The sequence below is a fragment of the Bos taurus genome, chromosome 6 (assembly GCF_002263795.3).
Source record: "Bos taurus isolate L1 Dominette 01449 registration number 42190680 breed Hereford chromosome 6, ARS-UCD2.0, whole genome shotgun sequence".
Classification (NCBI taxonomy): domain Eukaryota; kingdom Metazoa; phylum Chordata; class Mammalia; order Artiodactyla; family Bovidae; genus Bos; species Bos taurus.
Window position 1 is genome coordinate 113,104,617 of NC_037333.1, and position 14,098 is coordinate 113,118,714.

General features: G+C 49.5%; 1 protein-coding gene across 3 annotated transcripts in view; it reads left to right on the forward strand.

The window, feature by feature from the left end:
* The window catches only part of LOC528518 (epididymis-specific alpha-mannosidase-like), a 52,818-nt gene that overhangs the window by 925 nt on the left and 37,795 nt on the right, over window positions 1–14,098 (forward strand). For all 3 annotated transcript variants that reach the window (XM_024993663.2, XM_024993662.2, XM_024993664.2), the window contains exons 2-6: window positions 747–893; window positions 3,392–3,497; window positions 11,638–11,810; window positions 12,199–12,287; window positions 13,056–13,233. In XM_024993663.2, coding sequence (XP_024849431.1) covers window positions 747–893; window positions 3,392–3,497; window positions 11,638–11,810; window positions 12,199–12,287; window positions 13,056–13,233 — 693 coding nt within the window. The remainder of the gene's footprint in view (window positions 1–746; window positions 894–3,391; window positions 3,498–11,637; window positions 11,811–12,198; window positions 12,288–13,055; window positions 13,234–14,098) is intronic.

The window sequence follows — 14,098 nt, forward strand, 5'->3', positions numbered from 1 at the left end:
TGCTGATGTGTGGGGAAGCATGCTTGTCACCCCCAGTTTAGAGATGGGACACTGAGGCCTGGGGTGGGGTGCTGCCCAAGTCAGCATACATCGCTGCCTTGCCCGCTCACCCCCTGCCCAAGGCTCCTTGCATTCCTTTATCAGCATCTCTGGGAACCACAGTGAGCAGCCTGACCCAGATGGGAGCAGACAGAGCTCCATTCTGGGGACTCCCAGCCTCAGTGTGCAGTGGGAGATAGATCCAGAGAGATGCTCGAGCTGTCAGCTCCTCTCAGCCTCAGCTCTTGACACACACTTCCCCATCATTTCATCCCAAGAAGGCCCATCAGGGTCCCTGGATCTCACTCCCAGGGCCCCGTTGTCGACTGGTCTGTCCTCCAAGGCAGGAGTGGTCAGCACGCCCCTCTGGGCTGGCCCGTGGACTTGGCTGGACTGGCACGATCCTCTGTCACGTAGAGTGTCTGTCTCCTCATGACTCTCCTCAGGGGAAGGCTCCCATCAAAGGTTGTCTGCCCGGGTCCTTCTCTCAGTGCAGGGGTCACCGTGTGTCCATCACAGAGTGGATACCAGGCTCCCTTGTTTGAGGAGGAGGGGGACCCAACTGCAGGGCCTGGACAGGCTTGTGGGGAGCGCCAGTGGCCCCCGGACACTGTATCTCCCTGGACGTTCCTCGTTGGTCCCTGGTCCATGCCCTCTGGTTTCCCCCACGGGTCTGGAGTGATGGTCTCTCCCCCTCCCCACCCCAGGAGAACATGCAGGCTTATGTCGCCAACGTCTACAACTCCGTGGTGGAGGAACTAACCCTTGAGAAGAAGCGCAGGTTCATTGCTGTGGAACAGGAATATTTCCGGCTGTGGTGGGATGGCGTCGCCTCGGACAAGCAGAAAGGCCAGGTAATGCTGCCCTCAGGGGGTCCTCACCAGGAAGATGAGAGCAGATGCCCTCAGGGTCCCAGGGACGACCCTTCAGGAAGCTCCTGGGTTGTGCTCCATGAGGCCAGGGCAGGGCTGCATAAACCAGGAGGCCACAACCCGGCGAGGCTGTGCCCAGGGCCCATTTAGTACAGGTTTGCGGTCAGCCCCATACCCAGGGGACAGGTTCGTGTTTGATCCTGCCTTTCTGGTTTCTCCTGAATAATTGCGGCTCTGGCAGCCCAGCCAGGCACTCAGCTGGTGTGAATGGGGTCACCTCTGACACTGCGCACTCTGGGGTGACCTGTGTCCACACCTTCTGACTTCATTTGTGGATCTGTGTGGCCCTCATGGGCACCAGAGTCCAGGACCAGACAGGGGTGCAGGAGTCCCTGTGGATTAGCCTCCAGGGCTGATTAACTCCGTGTCACAGAGGGTCAGAGGCCCTGCTCCTTGGAGGGGCAGCCTGGGGCCAGGTCCTCCCCCGATCCCCATATGGTCACAGTTGGGGCTGGCTCTGCAGCTGCAGGTCCCACATCTGGAAGCAGGAGTGACCTCCCTCTTCAGAGAGGCTGTGCCCAGAATGTGCCCAGGATGTAAGCACCTAGGGTGCTTGGGGCGTGGTCCCCTCCAGGCATCACCTGCCCTCAGAGCAGTCGCTGACGGTGGAAGTCAGAGGCTCAGCCACCTGCTCAAGGCAAAGAGCTCAGACGGTGAAGCCGGTGTCCACCAGATCCACAGAGGGGATGTGACCCTGCAGCCTGTGGAGCCGAGAGAACGAGCCTCCCATCTGATGGGCTCTGCCGCGGGCCAGGTGCTGGGCTTAGGTTTGTACAGGTTACTCTACTGACTCCTCCCCACAGCCTGCACGGTGAGGACCCTTATCCTACTGCACAGAGCTGGTCCAGGTTCAGAGAGGGCAGGCATCTGGCTCAAGGTCACACAGCTTATACCTGACAGATGGATTCTGGGTCAGTATTGTGAATCAGAGCCTTGCTCTCTGGTGTCCACTGGGCAGTTTTTCCTTCTTTACACGGACACGCCCAGAGCCAAATCACTTACTCTTACCCTTACTCTCACAGTTAGGTGTGCTGGCTAAGACCTAGACAGGAAATTCAATAATATGTCCCTGGAAACTAGCAATTTTCTGTGATTTGTTTGGGCTGAATCCCAGTTCCTGGATGGGGCCCAACATGAAGCAGGTGCGCATTTGAAACAGTACACAGTAGGTGTCGTTCCACATTTCTCAATGAACGATCTGCAAAGACAGTACTTTCAGATCAGATCCAAGCCAGTCTACCAAGAGCATGGTGTGCTCAGTGGCACGGTCTCTGACTGTATTCATGCTTCCATTCTTCCCTTCTTTCATGGATATACTTTATTGTTTGCACCATGAGGTCTGTGGGTTGTTAGCTCCCTAGTTAAAGTAAAAAGGAAAGTAACTCAGTCGTGTCCAACTCCTTCCAATCCCATGGACTGCATCCTGCCAGTCTTCTCTCTACATGGAATTTTCCAATAAGAATATTGGAGTGGATAGCCATTCACTTCTCCAGGGCATCTTCCCAACACAGGGATCAAACCTGAGTCTCCTGCACTGTAGGCAGATTCCCCACCATCTGAGACACCAGGGAAGCCCAAGAAGGGATCAGAGTCACATCCTCAGCACTGAAAGTGCATCCTACACACTGAAGCCCCAGGAAATTTCCTTCATTCCTGTGTTCTAAAATATCTGTTAGACAGACATGTGACAAATGCAATTGGAAGAGCATTCTACAAACGTACCGGCCTGAAACCATAAAAATTATGAAACAGAAATACTCAGAAAGTGTTGGAAATTAGAGGATAAACTCCAGTATTCTTGCTGGAGAATCCCATGGACAGAGGAGCCCAGTGGGGCACAGCCCATGGAGTCGCAAAGAGTTGGACATTACTGAGAAACTAAACATGAATGCATGCACACGTTATTAATGTGAAATAGCCTGAGTTTTGATCATTATATAGCAGTTGTAATTATCTTTTTCTTTCAAAAATGACCTAAACTATTCAGATAAAGGCATAGAGTTGATAACTTGTACTTTCAAATGGTTTAGAAAAATCATACTGTGTGTAATGACATGGGAGAGTGTTAACAGAAAGAGGTAAAAAATATTAGCAATGAGATAATCTGGAGAAGGATTTGTGGGAGTTTTTTGGTACAGTTCCTGCAAGTTTTCCATAATCTTGGCATCATTCAAAAGCGAAAGCTGTGAACATATGTATCTGTGTATATGCCTGACGAAGCAGAAGCCAGGGACAGGTGCTGTTCTCGGAGCTGGATGCAGTGCTGACCAGGACAGACAGTGTTCTGCTTTTGCAGAATAAATGAGGCTGCAGAGTTTGAAGGAAGGACCATGAGATGTTATAGGCATGTGCCCAGAAACTACAACTGGCTCAGCCTGAAAGGTGTAACCTGGCCTTTTCTCTCTGCCCACTATCCCAAGGTCCGCCAGCTTGTGGCCACAGGTCGCCTGGAATTTGTCCTCGGAGGCCAGGTCATGCATGACGAGGCCGTGACCCACTTTGATGACCAGATCCTCCAGCTCACAGGTTTGATTACCCTTCCCCAGATCAGGGTCCCTGTGGCCTCCTGTGGGGCTGGGACTGGGTGTCTGAGCCCTGGTCCTAGGCTCCATCTTCCCCTCTCAGCAGGAGACTGTGACCAGTCAGCACTGTGACTGCTGGCACCATGTCCATGTCTGTGCCTGAGTGCAGGGGATGAGGGTGTGGATTCTAGACAAGCCAGCCTGGCTGACTCCTGACTCTGCTAACTCCCAACTCTGTGACCCTGGCATGTGATGCAGCCTCATTAGGGCTCGGTTCCCTCCTCTGTGAAAGTGCTCAGTAGTGATGGAAGGTCTACCTCAAAGTGGTGTTATGGAGATTCCTTTCAGTTCAGTTCAGTTGCTCAGTCATGTCCGACTCTTTGTGACCCCATGAACCACAGCACACCAGGCCTCCCTGTCCATCACCAACTCCCGGAGTCCACCCAAACCCATGTCCACTGAGTCGGTGATGCCATCCAACCATCTCATCCTCTGTCGTCCCCTTCTCTTCCTGCCCTCAATCCCTCCCAGCATCAGGTTATCGGGATTAAATTGGGATAATTCCAACAGAGCACATAGTGTACAGTGTGTGGGTCCCTAGTAAATGATCAGTAAAGGCCAGATGCCATCTCTGCCATCACCTCACCCACCAGCACCAGCACCATCACCACCACTAACAGCTCAGCACATCATTGTATCACTTCTAACACCAGCACCTTCAACACGATCACCATCACAACCATTCCCACCACCATCACCATCCACACCTGCACCACCTCCAACACCAGTGTCACTGCGACCGTCAGCACCACCATTATCACCACCATCAGCACCGCCATCATCACCACCATCAGCACCACCATCAGCACCACCATTATCACCACCATTATCACCACCATCAGCACCACCATTATCACCACCATCAGCACCGCCATCATCACCACCATCAGCACCACCATCAGCACCACCATTATCACCACCATCAGCACCACCATTATCACCACCATCCCCTGCACCACCACTCACATGGCAACTAGTGGGCACATTCCTCTCCATTTAACAAGTGTTCTCTACACATATCACCTCAGTTCAGTTCAGTCGCTCAGTCGTGTCCGACTCTTTGCGACCCCATGAATCGCAGCACGCCAGGCCTCCCTGTCCGTCACCAACTCCCAGAGTTCACTCACACTCACCTCCATCGAGTCAGTGATGCCATCCAGCCACCTCATCCTCTGTCATCCCCTTCTCCTCCTGCCCACAATCCCTCCCAGCATCAGAGTCTTTTCCAATGAGTCAACTCTTCGCATGAGGTGGCCAAAGTACTGGAGTTTCAGCTTTAGCATCATTCCCTCCAAAGAAATCCCAGGGCTGATCTTCAGAATGGACTGGTTGGATCTCCTTGCAATCCAAGGGACTCTCAAGAGTCTTCTCCAACACCACAGTGCAAAAGCATCAGTTCTTCGGTGCTCAGCCTTCTTTACAGTCCAACTCTCACATCCACACATGACCACTGGAAAAACCATAGCCTTGACTAGATGGACCTTTGTTGGCAAAGTAATGTCTCTGCTTTTGAATATGCTATCTAGGTTGGTCATAACATATCACCTCACTCACCAGTAAAGGCAGGGTGTGCAGGGGCATCATGGCTCTCAGGCTCCTTTGCAGAATAGAGTATAGAATAGAGAATACAAGCAGAATAGAGAATACAAGAAGGACAAAGAGTCAGTGGATGAGCCAGGATTGACTGCAGTGTGTGCTGAGCTCTACCCATTCTCACTCCACTAAAGAGGCACTGTGTGTAGGACATCACAATGGCATTGGGGTTTCCTTTCCTCCAAATGTGTTCCTTTTTATGGCTGAGTAATATTCCATTGCATATATGTATCACAACTTCTTTATCCATGTCAACAGATATCTAGGCTGCTTCCATATCCTAGCTATTGCAAATCATCCTACAGTGAACATTAGGAGTACAATGTGCCTTTCATTATTAGGGTATAGGAGTGCAAGGGATTTCAGTTTATTACTTTTATATCCTGTAACTTTACTATGAACAGTATGAAAAGGCAAAAGGATGGGATACTGAAAGAGGAACTCCCCAATCACTAGGTGGCCAATATGCTACTGGAGATCAGTGGAGAAACAACTCCAGAAAGAATGAAGGAATAGAGCCAAAGCAAAAACAATACCCAGCCGTGGATGTGACTGGTGATAGAAGCAAGGTCCAATGCCGTAAAGAGCAATATTGCATAGGAACCTGGAATGTCAGGTCCATGAATCAAGGCAAATTTGAAGTGGTCAAACAGGAGATGGCAAGAGTGAACGTCGACATTCTAGGAATCAGCGAACTAAAATGGACTGAAATGGGTGAATTTAACTCAGATGACCATTACATCTACTACTGCGGGCAGGAATCCCTTAGAAGAAATGGAGAAGCCACCATGGTCAAAAATAGTCTGAAATGCAGTACTTGGATGCAATCTCAAAAATGACAGAATGATCTTTGTTCATTTCCAAGGCAAACCATTCAATATCACAGTAATCCAAGTGTATGCCCCAACCAGTAACGCTGAAGAAGCTGAAGTTGAACGGTTCTATGAAGACCTACAAGACCTTTTAGAACTAACACCCAAAAAAGATGTCCTTTTCATTATAGGGGACTGGAATGCAAAAGTAGGAAGTCAAGAAACACCTGGAGTAACAGGCAAATTTGGCAACACCAAAATCAGATTGATTATATTCTTTGTAGCCAAAGATGGAGAAGCTCTATACAGTCAGCAAAAACAAGACCAGGAGCTGACTGTGGCTCAGATCATGAGCTCCTTATTGCCAAATTCAGACTTAAATTGAATAAAGTAGGGAAAACCACTAGATCATTCAGGTATGACCTAAATCAAATCCCTTATGATTATACAGTGGAACTGAGAAATAGATTTAAGGGACTAGATCTGATAGACAGAGTGCCTGATGAACTATGGACTGAGGTTCATGACACTATACAGGAGACAGGGATCAAGACCATCCCCATGGAAAAGAAATGCAAAAAAAGCAAAATGGCTGTCTGGGGAGGCCTTACAAATAGCTGTGAAAAGAAGAGAAGTGAAAAGCAAAGGAGAAAAGGAAAGATATAAGTATCTGAATGCAGAGTTCCAAAGAATAGCAAGAAGAGGTAAGAAAGCCTTCTTCAGTGATCAATGCAAAGAAATAGAAGAAAACAACAGAATGGGAAAGACTAGAGATCTCTTCAAGAAAATTAGAGATACCAAGGGAACATTTCATGCAAAGATGGGCTCGATAAAGGACAGAAATGGCATGGACCTAACAGAAGCAGAAGATATTAAGCAGAGGTGGCAAGAACACACAGAAGAACTGTACAAAAAAGATCTTCATGACCAAGATAATCACGATGGTGTGATCACTGACCTAGAGCCAGACATCCTGGAATGTGAAGTCAAGTGGGCCTTAGAAAGCATCACTATGAACAAAGCTAGTGGAGGTGATGGAATTCCAGTTGAGCTATTCCAAATCCTAAAAGATGATGCTGTCAAAGTGCTGCACTCAATATGCCAGCAAATTTGGAAAACTCAGCAGTGGCCACAGGACTGGGAAAGGTCAGTTTTCATTCCAATCCCAAAGAAAGGCAATGCCAAAGAATGTTTAAACTACCATACAATTGCACTCATCTCACACGCTAGTAAAGTAATGCTCAAGATTCTCCAAGCCAGGATTCAGCAATACATGAACTGTGAACTTCCAGATGTTCAAGCTGGTTTTAAGGCAGAGGAACCAGAGATCAAATTGCCAACATCCGCTGGATTATGGAAAAAGCAAGAGAGTTCCAGAAAAACATCTATTTCTGCTTTATTGACTATGCCAAAGCCTTTGACTATGTGGATCACAAGAAACTGTGGAAAATTCTGAAAGAGATGGGAATACCAGACCACCTGATGTGCCTCTTGAGAAACCTATATGCAGGTCAGGAAGCAAGAGTTAGAACTGGACATGGAACAACAGACTGGTTCCAAATAGGAAAAATAGTACATCAAGGGTGTATACTGTCACCCTGCTTATTGGGGCTCCAAAATCACTGCAGATGGTGACTGCAGCCATGCAATTAAAAGACACTTACTCCTTGGAAGGAAAGTTATGACCAACCTAGATAGCATATTCAAAAGCAGAGACATTACTTTGCCAACAAAGGTCTGTCTAGTCAAGGCTATGGTTTTTCCAGTGGTCATGTATGGATGTGAGAGTTGGACTGTGAAGAAAGCTGAGCACCAAAGAATTAATGCTTTTGAACTGTGGTGTTGGAGAAGACTCTTGAGAGTCCCTTGGACTGCAAGGAGATCCAACCAGTCCATTCTAAAGGAGATCAGCCCTGGGTGTTTTTTGGAAGGAATGATACTAAAGCTGAAACTCCAGTACTTTGGCCACCTCATGCGAAGAGTTGACTCATTGGAAAAGACTCTGATGCTGGGAGGGATTGTGGGCAGGAGGAGAAGGGGATGACAGAGGATGAGATGGCTGGATGGCATCACTGACTCGATGGACGTGAGTCTGGGTGAACTCTGGGAGTTGATGGACAGGGAGGCCTGGTGTGCTGCGATTCATGGGGTTGCAAAGAGTCAGACACAATTGAACGACTGAACTGAACTGAACTGAGCTTTACTATATTCACTGATTCCCTCTAGTAATTTTCTGGTGGCATCTTTAGAGTTTTCTCTGTATATTATCGTGTTATCAGCAAACTGTGAGAATTTTACTTCTTTTCCTGTCTGGATTCTTTTTTTTTCTTCTTCTCTGATTGCTGTAGCTAAGACTTCCCAAACTATGTTGAATAATAGTGGCAAGAGTGGGCTGCTGCTGCTGAGTCGCTTCAGTCGTGTCCGACTCTGTGCGACCCCATAAACAGCAGCCCACCAGGCTCCCCCGTCCCTGGGATTCTCCAGGCAAGAACACTGGAGTGGGTTTCCATTTCCTTCTCCATTGGGTGAAAGTGAAAAGTGAAAGTGAAGTCGCTCAGTCGCGACTGACTAGTAGAGACCCCATGGAATGCAGCCCACCAGACTCCTCCATCCATGGGATTTTCTATGCAAGAGTACTGGAGTGGCTTGCCATTGCCTTCTCCCTTGTCTTATTCCTCATCTTAGAGGAAATGCTTTCCGTTTCTCACTGTTGAGAACAGTGCTTGCTCTGGCTTTGTCGTGTAAGTCCTTTATTGTGTTAGGTGTGCTCCTTGTATGTCTACTGTCTGAAGAGTTATAATAAATAAGTGTAGAATTTTGTCAAAAGCTTTCTCTTAATCTACTGAGATGACCACGTGGCTTTTATCTTTCATTTTGTTAAGATGGCATGTCATATTGATTGATTTGTCTCTTGTGTGATGGTGATATTCTGTATATTGGAGAATCCTTGCACCCCTGAGATAAAGTCTACTTCATCATGAAGTATGATCTTTTTAATGTGTTGTTCGATTCAGTTGGCTAGAATTTTGTTGAGTATTTTTACATCTATTTTCACCAGTGATATTGGCATGTAAGTTTCTTTTTTGTGCCATCTTTGTCTGGTTTTGTTATCCGGGTGATGGTGGCCATGTATAATGAACTGGGATGATTTTTTCCTGTGCAATTTTCTGGAAGAGTTTGAGCAGGATAGGTAACAGCTGTTTTCAAAACTTTTGACAGAATTCGCCTGTGAAGTTCTCTTGCCCTGGGTGTTTCTCTGTTGGAAAATTTTGTGAATACAGTTTTGGGAATCTGTGCTTGTGACTGGCCTGTTCATATTTTCTATTTCTTTCTGGTTCAGTTTTGGAAAGGAGTATTTTTCTAAGAATGTGTACATTTCTTCCATGTTATCCATTTTATTGGCATATATTTCCTCATAGTAGTCTCTTATGATCTTTTGTATTTCTGTGTTGTCCGATATAACTTATTTTTCATTTTCAATTTTATTGATTTGAATCTTTCTATTATTTTTGATAAGTCTGGCTAATGATTTATCAATTTTGTTTAGCTTCTCCAAGAATCAGATTTTTGTTGTATTGATCTTTCCTATTGTCTATTTCATTTTTTTTTTTTTCATTTATCTGCTCTGATGTCTATGATTTCTTTCCTTCTACTAACTTTGGGGGGTTTTGTTCTTCTTTTCTGTTGCTTTAGTGCAAAGTTAGATTGTGTATTTGATGGTTCTCTTGTTTCTTGAGGTAGGCTTGTATTGGTATAAACCTCCCTTTTAGCACTGCTTTTACTGCATCCCATAGGTTTTGAGTCATTGTGTTTTCATTCTCCTAGGTCTTGATAAACACTCTCGAGACTTAGTTTTAGATAGAATATCTCAATGGGGGAATGGCGGTTTTCCCAGCAGCTCAGAGGACAGGACGAGCTGAGTGTGGGCATCAGGCCCTGGGGATGCGAGCTCATCCTCTCCCTGAGGTGACACTTCTCAGCTGGGATTCTCAGCAGAGGCCTGGAAGAGAGGTGGGACACAAAAGGGTGCCCCCAGTGACCCCATCCTCTGGGAGGGAGCCCAGCTCAGGTCACATGGGGGCTGGGGCTCCCATAACTGCAGTGACAGAAGCAAATGTCCCCAAGAGGGAAGGACACGCCTGGGACAGTCCTGAGAGGACCCTGCTGTCCTGGTTATTCCTGCCCCAGCTCTCGGCCTGTGCCCACCCCCTCCCCCTCCCAATACCAGTAATCCCCTGTCTCCTGGGTGCCCCTCTGTTCCACCTCCCTGCTTCTCTCTGACTCCTCCTCAGCAGAGTTAAAAACTGCTTAACATTCTCCTGAGGAGGAAGGAAGCAGGTCTCTCCAGCTGAGGGGAGACCACAATTCCAGTGTCCCCTTGGCCTCTCAGGCACCTTGGCCCCTGCACTCTTGCCCCGCCCTCCATTACTGGGCAGGGAGGTCTTGACCTGGTCTTTGTGCTCATTAGGACGCTGGTTCAGCTGCAAGAAGGTGACTGAGTGACAGTGACTCAAGCAAGAGGGAAGGTTACTTCTCTCAGCGAGGGGGTGGGGCATGGAGTCTACACTGAGGGCTGTTCTGGGCCATCAGGGGTCACTGCTCCACAGAGTAATGAGGCTTCCAGTAGCTGGTGTGTTTTGCTCTGCCACCCCACAGGGTGTCCCTGTCTTCCTTGCATGGCTGAAGGTGCCTCACCCCCCTGAAATATCATCTCAGTTGGGAAGGGGAGGGGAATGAAGGGAAGAGGGCAGTGCATCCTCGAAAAGGTGACCCTGAACTACCTTCATCACTTCTGGGCACATCCACTGTTCAGAACCTCATCACGTGGTCTGTCATCCTCAGGAGGCAGGGGAATGCAGGCTCCTGCCGGGAGTCTATTACCCTGTCCTAATTAGGAGGGGCTGTGTGGTTCTGTTCCTAAAAGGCAGAGGGGAGAGTATATGTTGGGCAAAGATTAATTGTTTTATGCATTAATCACCTGTTCATCTGGACCTCAGGAAGATTTTCTAACAGTGTTGAAAAAACCTGAGGTACACTGAGCTGTCATTAAGATATTTACTGCTTCCTTACAAAGAAGGGGGAGGATTTAGGGACGGATTCTGCAGCCCACTGATGTTTCTCATATTCTCATATCCTCTCCCACATGATCACAGAATGGCTGCTACAGCTCCAGTCATCAGGAAAGAAAAGGGGTACAAGGGGACATTGCTTGCTGAATCTTCTTAAAATAGAAAATGTGTGAATTCTTGCCCTGCAACTCAAGCCAGTTAAGCCCATACATCTTTTCAGCTATAACTATTTGCATGCCCACTTCTAGTTCCCACAGAGGTGGAGAAACAAGAATCAGGCAGAGGTGGGTGATCTTTCCATGACCTGTGGGACCAGTGCTAAGTCGTCCCTTGGGTCTGGGTCAATATTCCCTGACTGAAGTGAGGACTCTGAGTGTGGAATTAGGGGACATCAGACCTGCCCTCCTCAGGCAGATGATATGGGGACAGGGTGTGCCCTTCACAGATTGCTGAACCCCCGTCTCAGACCCCCCATCCCCAAGTCTTCCGCCTCTTCTCCAGCTGCTCCTCCTTGGTCTCCTCTGCTTCCTGCACCTCCTCTGCTGCTCCCACTGGTCCCTGAGTTCTCAGAGCCCACCCCAAGTCCAACCGCCTGGCTGTCTCTTTGCAGAAGGACACGGCTTTCTCTATGAAACATTTGGGGTCCGGCCACAGTTCTCCTGGCAGGTGGACCCGTTTGGTGCATCCTCCACGACCCCCACCCTCTTTGCCCTGGCGGGCTTCAATGCCCACGTCATCTCTAGGATCGACTACAACCTGAAGGAGGCCATGCAGGATAACCGGGTGAGTGGTGAGCCGCATCTACTCATCCACTTTCTCACCATCAGAACTGAAAAAAGCTGCTGTACCTTTAGTAATAGTGACGAGCTCCCGGTGTCTGCAGGCATTCAAGCCGAGTTAGAGACAGCCTGGCTGGCAGGTCCTGACAGAGAGTCCTGCCCTGAGGAGGGTCAGATGAAGGTGCAGACAGGCACCATCTGGAGGGCCGATTCCCCCGCCTCCTGTGGCTTTGGGAGGTCAGGGCGAATCTTGAGGAGGGGGCAGCAGAGGAGGATCTTGACCTGAACCCCTGAGAGCAGTGGGGGCGGCGAGGAGACTCAGGCGGGGCCTGGCGGGGAGCCGGCAGCCGTGTCGCCCCTGTGCCCTCACTCCCTTCCCTCTGGGTTTGCAGCAGCTGCAGTTCGTGTGGCGAGGGTCCAGATCCCTGTCGGCACAGCAGGAAATCTTCACACACGTCCTGGACCAGTTTGGCTACTGCTCGTGAGCACCTGCCTCGGGCCAGCCCCCGTCCCAGCTCCCTCCCTGGACCACCTCAGGCACGCCCCTCATGGCCGGCCCTGAGGACACGCACTGAGCACCCATCTTACAGAAAGAACAACTGAGGCCTGGACATGCGCAGTAGCAGCTGTAGGGCAGCTGCACTGGGCTCAGAAGGCAGCACCAAGGCCTCCGTGTCCTCAGTCTCCCTGGGTCTGAGGATTTTGTAATACTGCTCTGTCTTTATATAGAATTTTGTGATTCTGTTCATCACGATGTTTTTTGCTTTTTTTTTTTTTATTTGAAAAGTGTGAAAATCTCATTAAATTGTTACTGAGATTTTTACAAGTGCGCAGTTTTGTGTGAAGGCAAGTATCTCAGTTGCCTCATTCTGGTCCCAGCCCTGCTCGGGGTTCTTGGAATCAGAACTGAAGGGCACAAGGATGACCTAAAGAATGAGTGATCGCATGAATTGCTCCTGATCCACGTGAAGGAAGTGGGGCCCAGAGGTTGTGGGCTCCACGGAACAGCTGAAAAAATATGGGCTTGTAGGGTCACGTGCCCAAGGTCCTGCAGGGCTGAAAGGTGACGCCTTCTGTCCACTCAGCTCTCATCTGCCCACCACCGCCCTCTATCCTCTGATGGGAGACAGAGGCCCCAAGCCAGATCTGCAGGCATAGTTGCTCTGGCCTTGCTGAGTCCTCCCGACCTCCTAGGTCTCGGGCTGCTGCCCTTCTCAGGGCTGGTCCCTAACACTTGTCTCTCTCTCAGTGAGGGATTTTACTGGGATGGCGACCCAGTCTTCCCAGGTCCACCCAAGAATGGCCTGTACCCCTTCATGGAAATCCCTGTCACTGAGGACACCATCCCAAGCTTTACCAATCTCCTGGTGAACAACGTGTTGGCTCGAGCCACCTGGTTCCGGACACCACACATCCTCTGGCCCTGGGTAAGTGGGGGTCCCTGGCCCTGATCGCTCAACTTTGCACAAGGGCTGCTCTCATGTGTCCCACCCCAGCAGCCGGGTCCACCCCAGGATGGTGTGTCCTGTTCTAATCAGGCCAGTGTCCATCCAGACAGTGGGCCATCCCAGCTCCGGCTCAGTCCTCCTTCCCTGCACCCCGAGTCCTCACCCAGTCTACCAGCTCCTCACCCCACCCTGGATCACCCCAACAACCTCTGCCTCCAATGCAGCCCCTGCCCGACGCAGGCTCCAGCCTCTCCCCAGCTCTCCCCTCCTTTCTCCTTCTCAATGCTGGGAGCAGAGGCTTCGGCCTGAATCCTGGCTTCCTACTCAGGGGCTGTGGGACTGGGAACACTCTGAGCCTCACTTTCCTCATCTGTGAAATGGGGATGATGACAGGACCTGCTCCATAGGCTGGATCTGAGGTCAAGTGGGAAAGACACCCCAGGGGACAGTGCCTGATGTTATGTCATCACTGCTAAACTGTAGGGAGCACCCCGTTCTATGGGATGCATGTGTATCCTCCATTTCCTCTGCCCACTGGGCATAGGGGCAGGCCCTATGGTGTCCTGTCTACTCATAAGGGACTGAGAGCCAGAGAGGTTAGGGAATCTTCCTGAGGCCACATAGGTGCTTAGCAGGGCAGCTAAGAAAGTGGAATTTGTGCTCAGAGCCGTCAGAAAAGCTCCCGAGCGAGAACGCACGTGTGCACGCTCCTGCACTCAGCATGCTGCACGTTACGTCCTCATGACGTGTTTTTCAGATGGAAACATAACTTCTGACCTCTGTCAAGCATTTAGCCTACCCTGCAGCCCCTGTCTTTGGATCTACCCATATGTTCTCTCCATAC